The 18,902-nt window shown below is 39.6% G+C and overlaps 1 protein-coding gene across 16 annotated transcripts in view; it reads right to left on the minus strand.

Annotated features, from left to right (window-relative positions):
- The window catches only part of Mef2c (myocyte enhancer factor 2C), a 163,681-nt gene that overhangs the window by 72,131 nt on the left and 72,648 nt on the right, over positions 1–18,902 (minus strand). For 11 of the 16 annotated variants that reach the window (XM_013143424.2, XM_063245317.1, XM_063245315.1 and 8 more), the window contains 2 exons: positions 17,114–17,309; positions 119–322 (listed from right to left, as the gene is read on the minus strand). In XM_013143424.2, the coding sequence (XP_012998878.1) occupies positions 119–322; positions 17,114–17,167 (258 nt within the window). In that variant the 5' untranslated portion in view covers positions 17,168–17,309. Of the gene's footprint in view, positions 1–118; positions 323–17,113; positions 17,310–18,902 lie in introns of those variants that run through there. The other 5 variants (XM_013143425.2, XM_063245313.1, XM_063245314.1 and 2 more) reach the window with 1 other exon arrangement.

The raw sequence follows: 18,902 nt of genomic DNA on the forward strand, positions 1-18,902 counted from the left end.
GGGTTTCCCTGGGGACATGAGCCTCTTAGGAAAGAGAAGGCATGCACATGTGTGCTGAGGGAGGACCACACACCCCAAGGCTCTGGCAAAGCCTAGGGCTCCCCGCGCTCATCCTCACCTCCACGATGTCTGAGTTTGTCCGACTCTCATGTGGCTCGTTGTACTCCGTGTACTTGAGCAGTACCTTGTCCATGTCGGTGCTGGCGTACTGGAACAGCTTGTTGGTGCTGTTGAAGATGATCAGGGCGATCTCACAGTCACACAGCACACTCAGCTCGTAAGCCTTCTTCATCAGCCCAAATTTCCTCTTCGTGAATGTCACCTAGGAAAAAGAAAACACAAGAGTGTTTTTCTTTTCTTTTTTAGTTTTTAAGAAAAAGCATTTATGCATGTGTATGTTTTCACAGTACTTTTTTTCTTTTGCAAAGCAACGGTTGTGTGGTTGTCAGAGCTTTGGGCATTAACACATTTAAGGAGAAAGTAAAATTATTTTCTGCTTAGAATTTGAAAATGTAAGATTCCCAGCTTGTTGCAGAACTCGAAACTGTAAGTGTAAGATTTAACATAGGGCATTTTAATGAAGGTGAGCACAGAATTGTTTGCTTTGTTGAATAACTTGAGTTAAGAAAATTAATTCCAGCTTGGTTAACATCTTTTCAAATTGTGAGTTCGGAGTTCTTTTTTGATCACTTGAAGACTGGACATGGCTTCATGAACTGAGCATTTTCCCATCATTGTTTAAAATAAAAATCTTTAAAACTCTTTAGCTTTGTGCCACTTATTTGAAGTCACTTGAAGACTTAGGACTGCATTCTCAAAATTGTAGTCTGTTTGTCAGAAATCCAATAGACACTGGGAGTACTTTAGCCAGAGTGCTGTTAAGATTTTTGGTTTCATTCTTCTGTGTAACTTTCTTTCTCTATCAAACCAGAAATTGTGCTATCTTTGACTTTTCTTTCTCTTAATCGAATCTATTACCAAATCCTTTCATTCCTTCCCTGAAAACGTTTCTCAAGTTTGACTTGGCTATTTCCCAGGTGCCTCAGCCACCCCTGGCCAGCCGCTTCCGGTCTTAGGTGGTCTCCCGGCCTGGAGCTACTTCCCCCTCCACTCGCCTCAGTCTGCTAACCCTAGCTCAGCGCTCCATTCCTTGGTTTGCTTTCTTCCCATCTGCTAAATCCTGCCTTCCCAGCCTTCCAATCCTACCTAATGCAAGCAAGTGTATTTCACCTTCCTCATTTCAGTATCCGTTCAGTCAGCTGTTGGTCAGTCACTCCAGTGTGCCCACTAAAAGGCATGAACATCCTGAATGGTTAGCCCAGCTAGGGTCCAGAGTTTCCCAGCAGGATAGGGTGTGGAACAGGTGTGCCCAATCCCCAGTCCAAGGGCTGCAGGAGCCCTTCGGACAGCTAGGAACGCAGCCCCACGTAACTGCAAGCTTTTAACATTACCATGAAATTTTTACGACCTGATTGTGTGTGCTCCATGCTGGATTCTGTGGCCACAACAGAATGCTGTGTAGCAGAAGGTGCAGGGCAGTGCTAATCTATGACTGCTGTGCCCACTGCACACATAGGGATTACAATGGTGTTTCAAACCACTTACATGCATGGGGCCTGTGAAGATAGGCGCTTATGATTATTAAAGAAATATGCAAGTTTCCTTACTTAATTATTAAATGGGCCTGTATTGTTTTGTAAAGTAATGCACCAAGTTAAAATGTAAAGCTTTGTTACTTACATGCACTAACTGCATTGCAAATTTAATATGTGGCCCCACACAACTCTTCAATGCTCCATCTTTCTCTTTCTTTTCTTTCTTGCTTGCTTTCTTGGTTGTTTGCTCCCCCCCCCCACCTTCCTTCTGCTCTTTTCTTTCCTCCCTCCCTCTCCTTCCTCTTTCTTTCTTTCACAGTACCGGGGAATTGAATCCAGGGCCTGTATACTGAGCTACACTCCCAGTCTTTTTTATTTTTTATTTTGTTAAATTTCCCAGACTGGACTCAAACTTGCCCCCCACTTCTGACTGCCGAGTACTGGGATCTCAGGAGAGGGCCTCTATGCCAGGCTGGTCGGGAATCTTTTGGACTTTGTTTAATCTGCTTCCCAACCCTACCGCTTACGGAGTCATTCATTTCTTCGCTCACTTTCCTTTACTTTGAGGAGTACTTCCTATGATTCTTTATAACTCGGATTTTGAGGCACATTCTCTGGTAAATGCTGACTAGTTTAATTTACCTATTGCTTTCAGTAGGGATGAGTTAATTTTTCCCTTAATTTTCACATCCAGTGCACTTACAGGGGCCAGCTCAGGTTCTTTGCTACCATTTCTTTGTAACTTCAAAATCTAGCTCTCCCCTCTTGCCTCCTCTGTCTCTAGATGCCCAATGGGTGTTCTCCAGTCTGCAGCTCCTGAAATGTCGAGGGACTACAGAAACCTCCAAGTGCTACCTCTCCCTTCTCCCCTGGATCCCACAATTCAGTTTACCATCGGCTCAGTTGTCCGAACCAGAAACCTCAGAGTGAGCTCAGTATTATGCTCCTCTGTGCTTCTGGTCCCAACACCTAAAATCGGTATGTTTATCGTCTGTGGATGAGCAGGCAAAGATCTGACCTCCTATCTCTGCATTTCTCCACGTTTCTATATTATTGTACCTTTTATTTTTTCCTTAAGAGCCATCACCACATTTTATAGTTGATACATTTTCTGTGTAATGATCTATTAAATGTGTTTAGTAATTTACTTACAAAATTTTTAAAAAGATCAGTGTGTGTTTTGCTTAATATTGATTACAGAATTTTGATCACATTTGGATTGAAGGTTGAATGGCAGACTGGAAAGAATATGGGATTGGACTCAGGAAACCCTGCATTGGAATGTTGCATTTACAATTAGATAAACTCAAGAAATTCACGTAACTTCTCAGCATTCGATTTATGCTATGTAAAATGGAGATAAAATCTACTATGTGAGGGCTGCACAAAATAATATATGCACAGTATGGCATACAGTGATTAGGGTAAATGCTTCATAAATCTTAGTTCCTGCCCGTTTCTTAGTTGGTTTAACAGGAAAAGGAGAACTAACAAAATATATGTCTTTACTGCTGAGGACGTGGCTATTCCTGATGAAGACACGAAGTTAAACTATCCTTGCTGGGCATCTTTTGTAAAATGGAGCATTTAGGTATCAACTAAGCATTTCAGCTCATCAGTATATGCTCAGATGTGTTATTTATATTTTGACTTGAGAAACTTTTCTGTGGAGTAATGAGCCATATCTGACTTTCTATTTCATTGTTTTTCTAATGTACTTGGGATAAAATAAAGCTACCATTTTATTTTTATACCTGGTTATCATACACTTTAGTAACTTTTACTCTGGTCTATTCACACAAGTTACAGTTAATACTACAGATGGGTTAGAGACTGGCTTGTTGAAATGCATAAAGAAATATAATCGCCAATTACACAATACCATGTTTTAGTATTTCTTTCAAGAAAATTTAGAAATAAAACTATACTGGCATTTTACTTAGTGAAATAGGCTGCAAGACATGCTTAGTACAGAAGGCAATGACCAAAATACTTTCATATATCTAAAACCACTTTTAATCAGACTTCATGACCACAAACCGTAGGTGGAATGTCTCAATACACTATGGTTTCTGTTGTAGTGAAACCTCAGAATTTAGCACGTTGCAACACTCACCATCAAAGTATATTTCAGTACAGAAATAGCACTAAAACCACTATTTGTGTTTACTCTTAGAGTCCCCTCAACTTTTGTGTAACCAAATAGGCTGTGGATAATGTACACGTACTTAATAATACCTGTCCAAAAAAAAAAAAAAAAAAAAACCTCAGTGCATATAGCTTTTTTTTTTTCATTAAAACTGCAAACTGAAATGATGACTACATTAAAGCACCAAAGAAAATATCTTCCAAAAATCTCTTCTTAATTGCTCTAAATTTAATACTGTATTATGTTCATATTCATCATGGCATACTCAAATGTATTTTATAATGCTTTTTCTCATTGTTCAGTGCTGGATAAAATTGTTTTTAAGCATTAAGCTTTCTAAAGAGATCTGGGATATTACTCTTCATTTTAAATATGCCACTCAATGGCAAAGATTGAGATTCAGAGCTTTTATACTTAAATATAATAATGTATTGTAATGATTACATTTTCAAAACTTGACAATAATTTTTAATGGGCACGAGTCTATATTTCTATTATGATAGCATACTTTGAACTTTAGGTGAGGCAGAAAGCTGTTTGTATGGTAGCTAAGCAAAGAGATTCTCTTTCCCAGTGTTTACATCAATCACGATACATCAAGAGAAAGAATAAATCCAATATTATTTCAGTGGACACTGTAATTCAGCATCTGGTTTTCAGAACTAAAAGATTTAATAAGCACATATGCATGAAAAATCAAACTACAATGTAAAGGTTGACCATTTTATGCTATTTTCTTTGCCTGCTGAATTTTAAAACAGCCTCAAATGCAATCATCACATTGTATAGGGATGTTTCTAAAAGAAGTTTCACAGTAACTATGAATTTTATATTTTAACATAAGGGCAGGCGTCACACGTTTTATATTGACAGTGGCTTTAAGATCTATTAGGCATGCACCAGAAATCGGAGCTTGAAGTTAAGAAAAAGTACAGTCATTAAACATAGCATTATCTAGTCCAACTCTAAAGAAGTTAGATCTATCCCATATACCGAAACATGCTTTGGCCAGTTTTTATCAAGCATATTGTGCATGTTTACCATGTATATTGCCTATATCAGAGACTGTCATTGGGTACTGTGGCTTCCATGACATAAAGTAATATCTCTCGTTTTTGCCAATTCTTTTTGGCTGGAGAAAAAATTCATTTAGTTTCTTAATACCTAAAAAAGGAATTTGCTTTATTTGGATCAAAATGCCTTCTTTGGGCAATAGAGTTATATTTTCAATCTGGGCTTTAGAGTTATATTTTCAATCATGTCTAATGATTTTTTTTTTTTTTTGTCTTTTTCCTTTTTATCGGTACCAGGGATCGAACTCACGACTCCCTGCTTGCAAGGCAGGTGCTTATGCTGCTGAGCTAAATCCCCAGCCCCCATGTCTAATGATTTAAAATTGTATTTTTATTTGGATTTGGGTGAGTTCAGTTTTTGTTTTCAGATCAACTTTTTCTCTAGATTGAGCAAGAAAAATAATATGCAGCGGGTGCGAACTCAAACAAGATGAACACGAAATGAAATCTTCCTTCTTGGTGACTTCTTACCCTATATCTAGTGAAAGCTAGTCGTGGTGGGGTGCACTCTCTCTCCCCTCTATCTGGCCACACATCACCTGCATGGCTTAATTCAAATGCCAGCATCTAAGAAGCTGCTCTGCCCCAGAACTGTCTACAGGTTTGGGCTTGGCCTGTGTTTGTGATCTCTCTCTCTCTGTTGCTGCCTTTGAGGTCTGATGGACCTGAGCTCAGGTCTCACCAACTCTAACCAGTAGACACTAGATGTTTGTTCCCTGACCAAGTGAAGTATAAAATAGCAACGCTAAAGTTTGACAGACTGAGCACAATTTTTTTTGTTAAAATGGAGACTTTTTTTGAATTGCCTTTTAACAGTTCAAGTTCTTAATATTAGAAATTCAGGATATATATATGTATATTATATATGAACTTTCGAGTTATATATTATATTATATATAATATATTGCATATATTCTTGAGGGAAAGTAATTATACTATCTTAGGGAATTTTCAACAGAGAAACTGGAGAATTTCCAAAGAGAAATATATATACACAGATGCTCTAGACTTGAAGTTCAGAGAAAAGTGGTTTTTATTCCCTACATGGATGATTCATCTTGAAGAGTGGAAAAGTCTGAGGGTAAAATTTTAATTTTATAATCACAGGATCCATAGAGAAAGGCAAGGATCAAGGGCTCAGAATGACCAGGTTCATCAAGAAAAAAAAAATCACTGAACTTTCTTGAGAGTTCTATGTTTTAAAGAATATGGAGGAGTCTGATGAAAGCCTCATGCACAATATTATAGATTTTAGACTGACTGGTAGTAATTACTGATTTAAACTTGACTAAAGGATTAGCCCTCAAAAGTCACAAATTAACTGATCAATATTGAGTTCAAAAAAGGTTTGTAGCAAACTACTACCAGGTTCAGGAACTTTCTTGCTCCGGGCAGTGTTTTTCCCATTGGCTTAGGTGAGTGCTTGTTAGATCTGCAAGTCACACAAATGTGGCTGAGAGGGGTAGTCCAGTAGGTGGTAGAGTCTACCCAGAGCCCGTTTTTCAGATTTTAGGAAGGAAGACATAAAAGAGAGGAACCAATAGCACCACTGTGAAGTCTGTAGACACTTATTTCCAAAAACAATCATGCAAGCTCAGGTTGGAGCAAAATTCACGTGGCAGAGGACTTGGGGAAAGATCTAGCTACAGCACAGCACAGTGGAACTTAATTATCCTGTGATCCTTCTGATCCTTAGTCGGAGCCATCTTGGAGACTACACTGAGCACTGGGTTACATGTTAAGAAGGCGCTGACAGAGTTAGGGACCCACAGGATGGCAACCAGATTCCTGGGGAGCCTGGGAACAGTTTTGTATGAGGAGTCCTTGAGGGAATGCGTATGCCTAAGAAAAATGACAGCAACAAAAATGTTACATGCTTAAGGTCTGAAGCATTGTGGCCATGTGAAGAGGCACATGAGTTACTTTGTTTTGTTCCATAGAATAAAATTAGAAAGCACTGCTGGAACTCATAAGGAGCTCGAAAGAAGGGACATGGGGTGATGCAAACTCCCCAGGAGTAGACCTAGTCGCACCAAATTCACCCTAAACATGTTTTAGGGGATACAGCTGGATGTCAAGGTCTACACAGAAGGCATCTCTAACACTTGTTCTAGGGTTTAGATGTTCATCTTCTATGCCTAGGTAGTGCAGACCACTGGGTAAAAGAGAAGAGAAGAATAATGGGTAAAACGGGTCCAAACCAGCATTCCTTGCAGGGGCTTTGCCTCACAGAACATCTTGTGTTTTGGTTATAAGATCCCATCAATGCATTATAATTATTAAGTATAATTTATTTATTCCAAGGAGTAAGATGAAGTCACTTTCTTTTCTAGTTAGAAAAGATACTTTAAAAAAAACTGTAAAGAATTTGAATAGACCTTCCATGATGGGCTAAAAATAAACAAAAATAATTTTCAAATGACAACATAACAAGTGCACTTTTTTTTGCAGTGCTAGTAATCAAACCCAGGGCTACCTGCACACAGGGAGCACTGTATCACTGAGCTCTATCTCCATCTCTTAAAGTACTTAAAAAAATAAGGTATATGCCTCATTCCTGGCGATGCAGAATAGAAACAAAACTAGGGAAACTGAAAATCATCTGGACTCTGGCATCTGTGAACCGTGTGCCCTTTGGTAAATGCTTAACTTACCTGAACCTGTTTTTTCACCTGTAAAATGGAGGGAATTACAGGCATCTTATGGAGTTTGTGAGGTGAAATAAGAGACACAGTAAAAGTGAATGATTTGTTGATTACAAAACACTGCACAAGGTGGGTAGTATCTTCTCTTGGATGTTCCAGACGTGGCTACATCATGCTTCATGTTGGAAAAGGTCGCTCTCCTAGGGCCCGTCAATTCATGTTACCATTATTTACTTATGTCCAACTCCCTTGCAATTAGAGCCTGGGCTTTCCTTCAAAGTCCAGGCCACCTCCTGTCTGTTCACATCCTTGCGACCTCAAGGCCAAGAGCAATACTGGGCTAAATGTTGGCTGCATGAAGACACACAGGGAAAAATTACGCAGTTTGGGGAATCAAAATGAATAGCTGCTCACTGAGCAGCACCCAGCACTGTCACTGGTGACGTAACCTTAAGACTCATCAGACGTAGAGTACGACATTAATTAATATAAGGATAGTTTTCCAGGTTAAAGTGAAAAAAAAAATACTGAACTGAGAACCAATTGGCTTCTGGTTCCAACAACAAACCAAAGCTCTCAGCTTGGGTGGTCCTCAGTCACTGGGGCCACTCCCACTGCAGAGGTCCATGCCCACCCTCCTGGGCTTGCACTGCTTCTGTATTTACAGAGGCTTACATTTCACAAGGTGGGAAGGAGTTTGGTTGATAGCAAATACAGGTCTGCTAACAGCCAGGATCAAGAAAACGGGCTTCTGATTGACACACAGGCAATGGAAAGAACAATTCCCAAAATAGAGAAGTCCCCTGTCATTTCCTACAGGGCAGGGCCACTCTTTTGGCTACTCTGTCATGGAAAGGGCATTTCAGTAATCTGTTCCTGCTCTACAGGCCTGCCAGCCCCATTAAACCCTCCGGGCACAGCCCCACTGTAGTCACCCCGGGGACTGTCTTCCACCCAAACTGTGAGTTCTTGTGCCCTACAGAGAAGAGCTGTGACCAAATCAAAGGAAAGGACCTCTGCAAACCTCAGTTGCCCTTGTCTGATGGAGGAACTGAACGCTCACTCCAGATGCATCACTAGGGGTGGTGACGCTAGCTTTACTGATGGTCTCAAATACGTCTTTCCACCAAGTCGTGATATTGTTTTACCTAATCTTAATGGAACTTTGTGGCACTCCTTGGGTGGACACTGGGGTACACTTCCAGCTGACTTCCCATTTCTTTAACACACAAAGTGACAGTAATTTCTCATTTCAGAATGCATTTTAGGACTCATGTATGTGTTGTTTCTATTTTCAGCCTTTTAAGATTTTTGTCCCGTCCTTCCCCTCCTCCCCCCCGCAAATGGAGTTTTGGGTAACATAACTCATTCTATGAAAATCTTTTAGGTCACATGCACCTCCTTCCCAACCAGATAATCTCCATTTCCTTTTAGTGACGGAAGCTGGATGATTCCTGAGGGACAAGAGGGACCCTTCATGGAGACAATGTACTCTGTAATCCAGGAGCCGCTAGGTCTTCCTCTGTGTTTAAAGCGTTACGGATGGAGTCAAGAGTCTAAGGACAATCTTTAATTGGGAAAAAGGGACATACCCTCCCTAACTGCTCTGTTTCTGCCCTCCCTTGTTCTGACAGTGTGCAACGCTACGACTGCTCTGAAGTTTCCCTCTTTGGTTTTATTTTGTTTAATTCAGTCTGTCATTAAGAAGGCTTGGAGCTTCAGGCTTGATGATTACTCTCAGTGGGAGGAAGCAATGTCACTGTAGACTGGTGTCCTAGACAAGCACTCCTTTATACAATGACGGGCCTGCCCTGGCAAATGAAAGGCTCTTTAAAGAGCAGTGAGGGACCCTTTCAAGCAGACTGCTGCCATGTGCTCAGAGCCCTCCAGCATAACTCGCGAGGATGAGACAGCAGCGTGCTGTCCTGCAAAGGGGACCATTGTCTTCCTTTGCCTCCAGCAAACAGAGCCGTTTCCCTGAAATACAGGGCATTTCCAAAAGATTTTCAAGAAGTGGTTCCTAAAACTCTGACCATGATAAAAAGATTCAAATAAAGAGCTTTTCAGTTATAGAATTCAGGACCAATAAACTCTTCAGTGTAAGTCAACACCCTAAGTCCCCCAAATAAAAATTTAAGTCCTAAGCACTGCACAGCACTTGGAGGAAAAATAATGAATGATAGATTAATGCACAATTAATTGAGTGCAATTGTTTGTTAACAGACTCAACACTGTCTGAGGTTTTAAATCTGAGACAGCAGATTTCTGATATTTGCCCACATGACAAAAGAGAAAGCTGATCTAAGCTTACTAACATTGTCAGGATTTAAAAGACTTTATTGTTGGCTGGCTTACTTTGAAGCACAGCAAACCTTTGGCTTTAAAAGACGAGATGATAATACAATATGTTTTTTAATTTTTTAAAATCTGTGTTGTTGGGGTGGGTATAGTTTGTTAAAGGGCTGATTTACATTCTACACCCAATCTGTGGAAGCACTCACAAAATAAATACCTTTGTTTCTTTACATCTTAATAAGTGAAATATATCATTCGGAACTAAGATGAATCAAATAAGCCAGATTAATACTTTGGGGGCAAAAACATGTTTACTAGTTCAACAAAGCCAAAATGTACCTAAGGTAAAGGTCAAAGAGTACTTCATTCCCTGCTGATTGAGAGCTCAGGATGCACATTTGTCTATGTCTTCCTGTCATAACAGGAAGAGTGTGACTTCTTCCTCTCCACAATGGCTTCGGTTTTACCTCCGAACTCCAATATTTTCTCCCTCAGGGCCTTCCAAATCAACCCTTGCAAGACAGAAGGCAGGAGGCTGTCTCGCTTGGAGTTTCCAAACAGTTCCATTTGTTGAAATGTTATTTAAATGTTAGTGATTTCTTAAGCGAAACCGTTCCAGTTTAAAATTAAACGTCAAATTTCCAAACATTCAAATTGCTTCTTTTATTGCTATTAATGGTCCAACATATTTCAAGAGAAACACAAATACACATTGCAAATTAAGGAATTTTAATTTGCTTTGATTTTAATTGTTACTTTTTTTTTTTTTTTTTTTTGGCCAAAGCCATTATTCTTAGAATAGATAAAAGATCCCAAATTTTCTTCAGTTGTAGACTATAATTCGATATAAATGTTAAAAATATTTTCACCATAATAGTGTTTGAAGTTAAGGCAATTCTGACTGCAAAGGATATGGCTTTGAAACAATTAGCAACGTGTCTTTTAATCTATGGTTTTCAAGAGGCCTGTTGGTTTATGTGGCCTGTTTATTAAGATAATATTTTTAGGGTTGGTTTCTCAGACTACACTGTCACACAACATTTGCACATTTGCAAAGATAAAGTGCTCGTCTCAGATAGAATGATATGTGCACAAGTTCGCTAGAGACGGCTGGCCACTCCGTGTCAGCTTCTACACAAGACCTTTGCTACATGGGCATTGGAATCAACAGAATTTTTACAACAACGGTTTGGAGTAGAAATTCTATGGGATACACAAATTACAACTGAAACAATGAAACACCCCGTGCCCTCGACTTCAAAGAAGAATATTTCTCACATAAAGTAACACAATTCTGGAGAAGACATCCTTTTCCTTGGGAATATTTTGGTTTCTCTTGGATTTCCTATCAAAGGAAAGCCAATGACTACATCTGACAGCAGTTTGGACAGTATCTTTTTGGCAATAAAGGAATAGTGTAAAGAAGTATAAAATGCGTGCATCTGTGCCTGGTAGTCTGATGTCCTGTTAAACGTATGTGGTCACCCTGCTCACTGTTTTTTTTTTTTGAGCTGCAAACTCTCGAGGGCTGGGGATGTGGCTCAGTGGTATAGTTTTTGCCTTGCATGCACAAGATGCTAGAAAACCCTAGCCACCACCCCCCCAAAATATAAATAAATTTTAAAAACCCATAAAAGTAAATTTTAGGTCTCTTTTTTGCTTCTGGTTTTTCCCTTTCAATCACCAGTATTTCAGCTCTGAACATAGGCCTTTTCCCCTTAATTGTTTTAAGATCAATGAATGAACGATTTAACTTCTGCACATGGGAACACCTAAGAACTGAGGCACAAACCCCGTTCGATCCCGAGACGGACCATATTTTAGTGTATCACCTGCTACACTCCAACTTAGCTGATATAAAATGAGCCCCATATAATGTTTAACACCATCTTAATTTCAAAGAGAGGGCACAATCATCATTATGAGGTACCTGATGCATTACTTTCCAGAGACAGAAAAATAAACACTTTAGCATTGCCTGAGCTTCTTATTCCCCAGATCTGAAGCAGACTCCAGATATTCCATTGGGAACTCGGGTAACCCTACTACATCGCTGCTGCGACACCCACTAACCAGGAAGCTGGGGGCGAGAGTGGCAAGGGAAGGCCCTGGACAAGGTGGCTGAGTCCTCTCTTCCTCAGGGCGCAGTACAGGCTTCCTACCAGAGTTCTCTTCTCAAAGCAGTCACTTTGTGTTTCTCAGTTACAAGTTCTCCACATCTATAGAGAGAATCTGTCTCGGTTCCAACACAGTTTATGTTAGCGTATTGGACTGGAATAGCCAAATTTAAAATCACAATGACCTCTCATGTGCTGAGAGCCTGGGTATTACCTGAAAGGAACATTACATTAAAACTTCCTTTGCAATTTTTGCTAAAATTCTAAAAACTGAAAATGATGGAAAAGATGAAAAAGGGAGGAATAAAATTATCTGTTTCTTCTCAAAGAGTCATTTAAGGGAATCACTATACCTCTTCTTATTTTTCAGTTTAGTGCAGAATACACTAGATACAGCTGAAAAACGTCGGCATGTGGAAAGTGTCAGAAGCTACATCTACAATGAACACATTTTCCCAACTTTTTTTCCTAGTTCCTTTCATATGTGAGTCACATAAAGAAATAGATCAGAAATAGATCGGAAGGAGAAATGTGAGAAATTTTAACATCTATGAATTCTGAATTCTTTTAGTTACACGACAATGCTTCCACTCCATCAGCAGCAGAGGGTTGCTAATTTTCTTTATTTTGTGCTGTGTTATTGCATGGATAATTACATGAAATTCTGCTTGCTGGAAAAAATTATTAGTATTCCAGATCTGATGAAACAGAGGAAAATTTAAGATATTTAAATACATCTTTTCCTTTTTGTTCTGGACCCCAATTTCTGTTCAGTGCAAATATTTCCTCCTTACAGATGGTCAAATATTTAAATGCCTTTTTTGCCTTTTTATAAGAAGCCACACAAGTAAATTTGGATTTGTCTCTCCTATCCTTTTTAAAGATGAGTTTTGTTTTGACACAGGGTCTCACTGTGGAGTCCAGCATGACCTAGAACCCTCTATGTAGTCAAGGGTAACCTCAAATTCATGGTAATTCTCATGCCTCAGCCTCTTGAGTTCTGAGATTACAAGCATGTGCTCTCAGTGTCACTACACCTGGCTCAAAACTGACAGTTCTGACTACAAACATACAAGTAAACAAGTTTAGGCTAAGCATGCCTCTTTTTATAAATCATTCTTAATATAAGACATTTGTAATCATACCCTATTGGTAAAAAGAGCCATGTTGGGACCAAACTCAGAAATCTGATTCAAGTACCAACAATTAAAGATCAATACCATGTGAAAGAAGGTGAAATTATGTGATTAACTCATTGATGAAGGTACTCAAGGATAAAAAGAAAAAAAAATGCAGATGGAGAAATTGAGGATTAAACTGAGGGTCTTCGCACTATGCAATATGATCATCATTTTCAACTTTTTAGTTTGTTTTTGAGATGAGGTCTGTCTAAATCACTCAAAGTTGCCCAACATGGGCTTGAATGTGTGATCCTCCTGCCTCAGCTTCCTGAGTGCTGGGATTGCAGGCTTGCACCAGCACCCTTAGCTTGCTTATTCTGTTCATCTTTGCTTTCATCTGCTCAACACTCTTTGAAGGTGAAGCTCTCTTGACATGGAGGTTGGGATACCATTCTTTAGTATGCCACACAAATGGGAGATGTTTTGACAGAAACCACGTTAAGTCTAAGACCTAGTGGTTCAAAAAGTATGAGTCTTTTGGGGAACAGCTAATAGATAAATGTCTAAAGCATTTACAGTGTGTTAGGTGGTTTACACTCATGAAATATGAACTATTTTTTAACCTTTGCACTACTCATATGGGAACCCAGGAGGCTCAGAGGGGTTAAGCAGCTTGGAGGGTCACTAGCCAGTCAGTGGGAGAAGCAAGGGCAGGACTAGGCTAGTTTATCTCTAAACTGTGCCCTTGACTATTATATTTTATTGGATGCAGCCCAGTGTAACTGGGAAAAACAAAGACACAAGCCCATTCTCTTAGCCATTATTGAGAACCGCTGGGAAAGCACGTTTTGTTTTGAGCATGAGAGATCTTGGCCACCAGCCACAGTCACCACGTATCTGGCCAATGATGCAGAATTTGCGAAGACCTTCAAAACCCTGTGTGATGCGGACTTCCCGGCATCCAGTCTCCCCTGACTGCTCTCTAGTGTCACACAGAGTCTCAAGAAGTCCCACTGCCTTCCACTGGCTCCTCAAATCAACCTTTTCTGTCTTAAGACTCACTGCAAATAGTTTCCTATAGAAAACTGTCACCCACCCAGCTCATCTTCAGCTCCCACCTCCTAGCACTTCTGGAGGGGTATATACAATGCCTACTTGCTCTTCCTTTACAGCACCTTGATATTTCCATCCCTAGCACACCAAGGAAGTTACAAATGTCCACCGCTGATGTCTGCTTCATTCCACCCAGGGTTCACCAGCTACAGGCCCCACATCCCATCCAACCCACATTTGTTTCTGCCAGTACAGATGCACCCGTTCATTTAGGTAGTGTGGGGTGAGATGAGTGACAGGTGAGCCTCTCAGGGCCCCCTGTATTTCCTATCCATCTTTTATAGAAATCTCTCCTGATCCAGGGGCAGACAGCAAGCTGGATGGAATCCTGATCCATCACTGAATGCTTAGTGTCAGGCGCATGGCTGACTAGTACGATTTATTGATTTAGTAAAGAAATGAATTATTCAGCTAGAAAATGGGATTACTAAGGATTAAATGAAATTATATATATACACACTATATATATGCATATATATGGACATAATTAGTAATTACTTCATTAAGTTGGTTGAACATATCTGCAGGAATCTGACAATTCATAATTTTATTTATTATTATGCATTTGCTTAAGAGAGCCATGTTGCTTAGAATAAGAATATTAAAAGCAGTTTTTATACACTTAGAAATGGAAAGAAATTAAAAACGCAGAAAGCAAGTAAATTATATCCTCTCCTAAACTATTCTATGGAAATGGCTGGAGCTCCTGAACCTTGGCTGGTCACTGCTTCCCTGAGGAACAACACAGGCAAAGCTCAGCTTAAACAGTCAGCTGCGCTGCTTTACAGTGATTATACCTCTTCAGGATACCCAGCTAGCCCCAGCTCCACAGCACGCCAGCGCACATTGCAAGCACCAGGGCTCTGCCTGGTGTGTGCACACCCTGCTCTGTGGGCAGCCACACACATCACCGCTGGGGCAGAGCTGTCCTTAGGACTGAGCCGTCCCGCGAAGTCCCCCCTGGACAGTCTACTGTAGGGCAGGTGACTTCAAAAAAAGCGAAGTGGTGAACCTTTTTCTTTTCAATACGTGAACACACAATTGAGAGGAAGCCAGGTTAGGTTGCCTTCATAGACGTGCTGGCTTTGATTATCGGAGGTGACCTACATACTTCAGGCTCCCTCCCAAATGGCTCCTAAGCCCACTCTTGGAAGAGTCAGGATGTGACTATAGCACACATCCACATGTGACAGGGCTGTCACAGATACCAATAGCCATCTAAACGTGATCACTGAAATAATTATATATACATGGGAATTTTCCACTTCACCACCTCCGTTTAAGAGTATTGAATTAAAGGGCCTATTGTGTCTTTCTAGAAGAACTAGGCCCTAAATCCTACAGAATAAAATCAAAGGATTGGTTTTTAAGGTTGAAACTGAATTTAGGTACTTTTTCATTTTCCCTAAATTATTATGCCTTTTAACATAGCTAGAAGTAGCACTATATGTAGATGTAACTATATTTAAACGTATTTACAAGTTCATCTGTTAGTTCAAAAGAAGAGAGTTAAAATTCTAGTATGTATCTCCATGAGATTTAGATTTATAGAGCATAATGGAAGCTCATGAATTCAACCTTCAATTTTTCTTTTCTAGCATTGCAAATGAAAGGAAGATATTAACGCATCTCACAAATCCAAAAATGACCTAGTATCATTAATAGAGTGTAAAGGTGAATTTATGCCATTTTTTTTACCACATGCAAAAAAGATTGTATTGCAAATAACAAGGTTGAAATAGTCAACAGCACACAATGCTCACTATTTCAGCCTTAATGTCAGTTTCAAACTATAAGCCAATTGAAAACTGTGGCTTAATGCTAGTGCATTTAAGGCTTTCTGTCTTGATCTATACCAATTAACAGTATGTTTAAAAACAGTGAAGAAATCCACCATAACTCAGTATTTTTCATCCTTTAGCTTAATTCAGTGAAAACTACCTCCAGTTTCAAGTACCCTAAAATATATAATAATTTAAGGGGAATAAACTCGAAAACCTGTAAAGCTTCTTGGGTTTTAATGTCTTCCTGGAGTTGGCGCCATAAATGACAACTTCTTTTCATCATGACATACAGTCTTCCCCCACAGCCACAGAGCACCTCTTCCGCAGGTGTCTACTATGCCCACACCATTGCTCTCATCCATACCCTGCATTTTCTCTGGAGGCCATTATTCGCCACCGTTTAACATTAAAGTGATCATCTGATTGTTCCATACTACTCAGGATGCAAACAAACACCCAACTATCCACACCCAACCTAACTAAACCCACGTGCCCCAATGTGAGAACGAATGAGCCCAGTCGCAGGCACTCATGATCTACAAGTCTTGATGCCAGGCGGAGCATTTGGGTGTGCAAAGTCTTCAGAACTGATTAATTGTACCATGCAGACACTACCACTGGAGTTCTAAAAAAAAAAAATTCTAATGCCATCTGCTTCTGTTTATAAAACCCAGGATCTCAAAAGTGAAGTGAAAGTTTTTGCCTGTCTTTTGTGTCTCTAGGGTCTCGTGTGGGTGTTTTCTTTATTGCTGTTGTCAGTAAAAATCTTAAAAAGTTCTGGATCTATCTCAAAGTCTCTTGTGTGGTGGACAGAGTCAGTTTTAGACAGAGTATTTGGCCTGTATTGTAAACGAGGTGACCATAAAAGGCCTCGTTCCCGTGAACAGAAGATTATCTTTGTTTGATGATGTATGCAATGCTGTACTGTGATGCTTATTACCTACTACTTATTAAGCTATGTATGTCACACCAGTACAGTTTCCCTTTAAAATTCACGTTGGAGGAAAAAGCGAATAACCATGGACGTCTAGACTATACTTCTCACAGTACAGGTGAGTTCTCTCCCTTTCCATGTAAGAGATTTTCAATTAATTCACAAAACCTCTCAAAACGCATGTTCATAAATTCACCGTGCTTGCAGCATCCTTAACACCGCTGGGGAAAAATGTCATTAACAGTCTTTCTAAACACTGACACAAAAGCAGATCACAGCCCGCTCACCTGTCTGTTACGTTCATCCATAATCCTCGTAATCTGAATCTTTTTTCTCCCCATAGTCCCCGTTTTTCTTCTCTCTCTCGTTCCTGAAATTATGTATTTTTTCCTTCCTTTTCTTTCTCTTCCCTGTTTCCTTCAAACAAAGTTCCTTCTTCAGCACTTGCACAGCTCAGTTCCCAAATTCCTGCATTCGTTCCTGCTGGACAAGAGAGAGAAATTCAGTAAGGCGGGAACAACCACGCCAGTTTCATAAGAACCTGCTACGCTGTCATCAAGGAAATAAACTACATGGAAGGAAACGCAATTAAATGAATGAACATAACTATTAAAAGTTCATGGTATATCATAAGTAGGAGCACAACAAATAGGGGTGGCTTGTTTTTATAATTAAAATAACCTCATAAGTAATTTAATGAGTGATTTAAATGATGAAAACTATACTTTAGAGCCCAACATTGAAATGAAATGCATTTTTTGGTAGAGTTCCTTAATATTTTTTAATGAAATTAGGTGACAATGTCACCCTTCTTGTATGAAAAATTACCTAAATCAGAGAGTTAATGAACCTTTATGTACCTGCATGTGCTAAGTAGGGCAGCTAATTCATTTCTGAGGGGAAAACAATTTTGTGTTTTGACAGCGGAGGTGATAACATCCCTAGTTATGCAAATAGGATGGACGATTAGGAAAGTTCTATTTGATGTATGTAAATGTCAACTAATTTAAATCTAAAGCTTTTAATCTCATTTTTTAAAAAAAACCAAATCACTGCTATGAGAACACTATAAAAGTAACATGGGCTATCTTGTCTCACATTGCAAGCATTTATCAACAGTGAGATCTTTTCAAAAAGGATAATCATTTGTAGACAATAGATGCTAAGACTCGAGATTATCACTGTATAGTTATATTTTTGCCATAAGCCTTACATCTTCTACATTTAAATATTGTAAAAAGACATTGTAATCTGTGCGAGTAACATTCAAAAGTGCAGGACCTCAGTGTCATATACTGACAAGCTTTAGGTTATGAACAAAGATAAAAGACAGAGTTGTCAATTACTTGAGATGAAGCCAAAGAACACAGAATACCGAGAGTATATATATTGCTGCTGTGTTCTAACCCTACCTGAAAGATCTGAGCACAGTGGAGGTGAATTGCTATGCCGTGTGGAAGTCAACAACAAAACATCCCACGTGGTCTCCTTTGCAAACAGCTTCCATTATTTTATCTCTTCTTAGGTCAATGAATACAACTGCCGTACTCACTGCTCAGAATTTCCCTGTTTATTTTAGTTGGTGTCTGACAGCGGACCTGATAAATTCCCACATGTATTATGTAATGCTAAGCCAACGTCCTGCCTATTTAATAGATCGTTTGGCTTCAGTTCAAGGTTTGTGGAACAGGAAGGCTGATAGATAGTCAGGCTGACCATCGGCTGCCTTTTGATTTTTTAAACTTAATTTCTATATTCTCTGTCGCCTTGAATGAATTTTTAAATGTAAGTTTCGGTGATTATCTAATTGCAGAAGCTATTATGATATAATTAGTTCTGGTGGATTAGGCGTGCTTAAGACTATCCATTCTCTTCCCCGTTGCCTTCCAAACTACAGCTCTGTGGTACAGCTCAGAATTTACGTGCTGAGTGACACAGGGCCACACCGTGGGCATCAGAGACAGCCACTCAGGCTGCCTTTTTAGACACTGGAAAAGTAGTTTGAAAGTTTTAAGAGGAGGCACAAGTAACACACATGTGACAAACACACGTGAAAACATTTGCTGCAAGAGAATG

This window comes from Cavia porcellus, unplaced genomic scaffold (genome assembly GCF_034190915.1).
Source record: "Cavia porcellus strain 051 isolate PalLab524CR breed Dunkin Hartley unplaced genomic scaffold, mCavPor4.1 scaffold_2, whole genome shotgun sequence".
Taxonomy (NCBI): domain Eukaryota; kingdom Metazoa; phylum Chordata; class Mammalia; order Rodentia; family Caviidae; genus Cavia; species Cavia porcellus.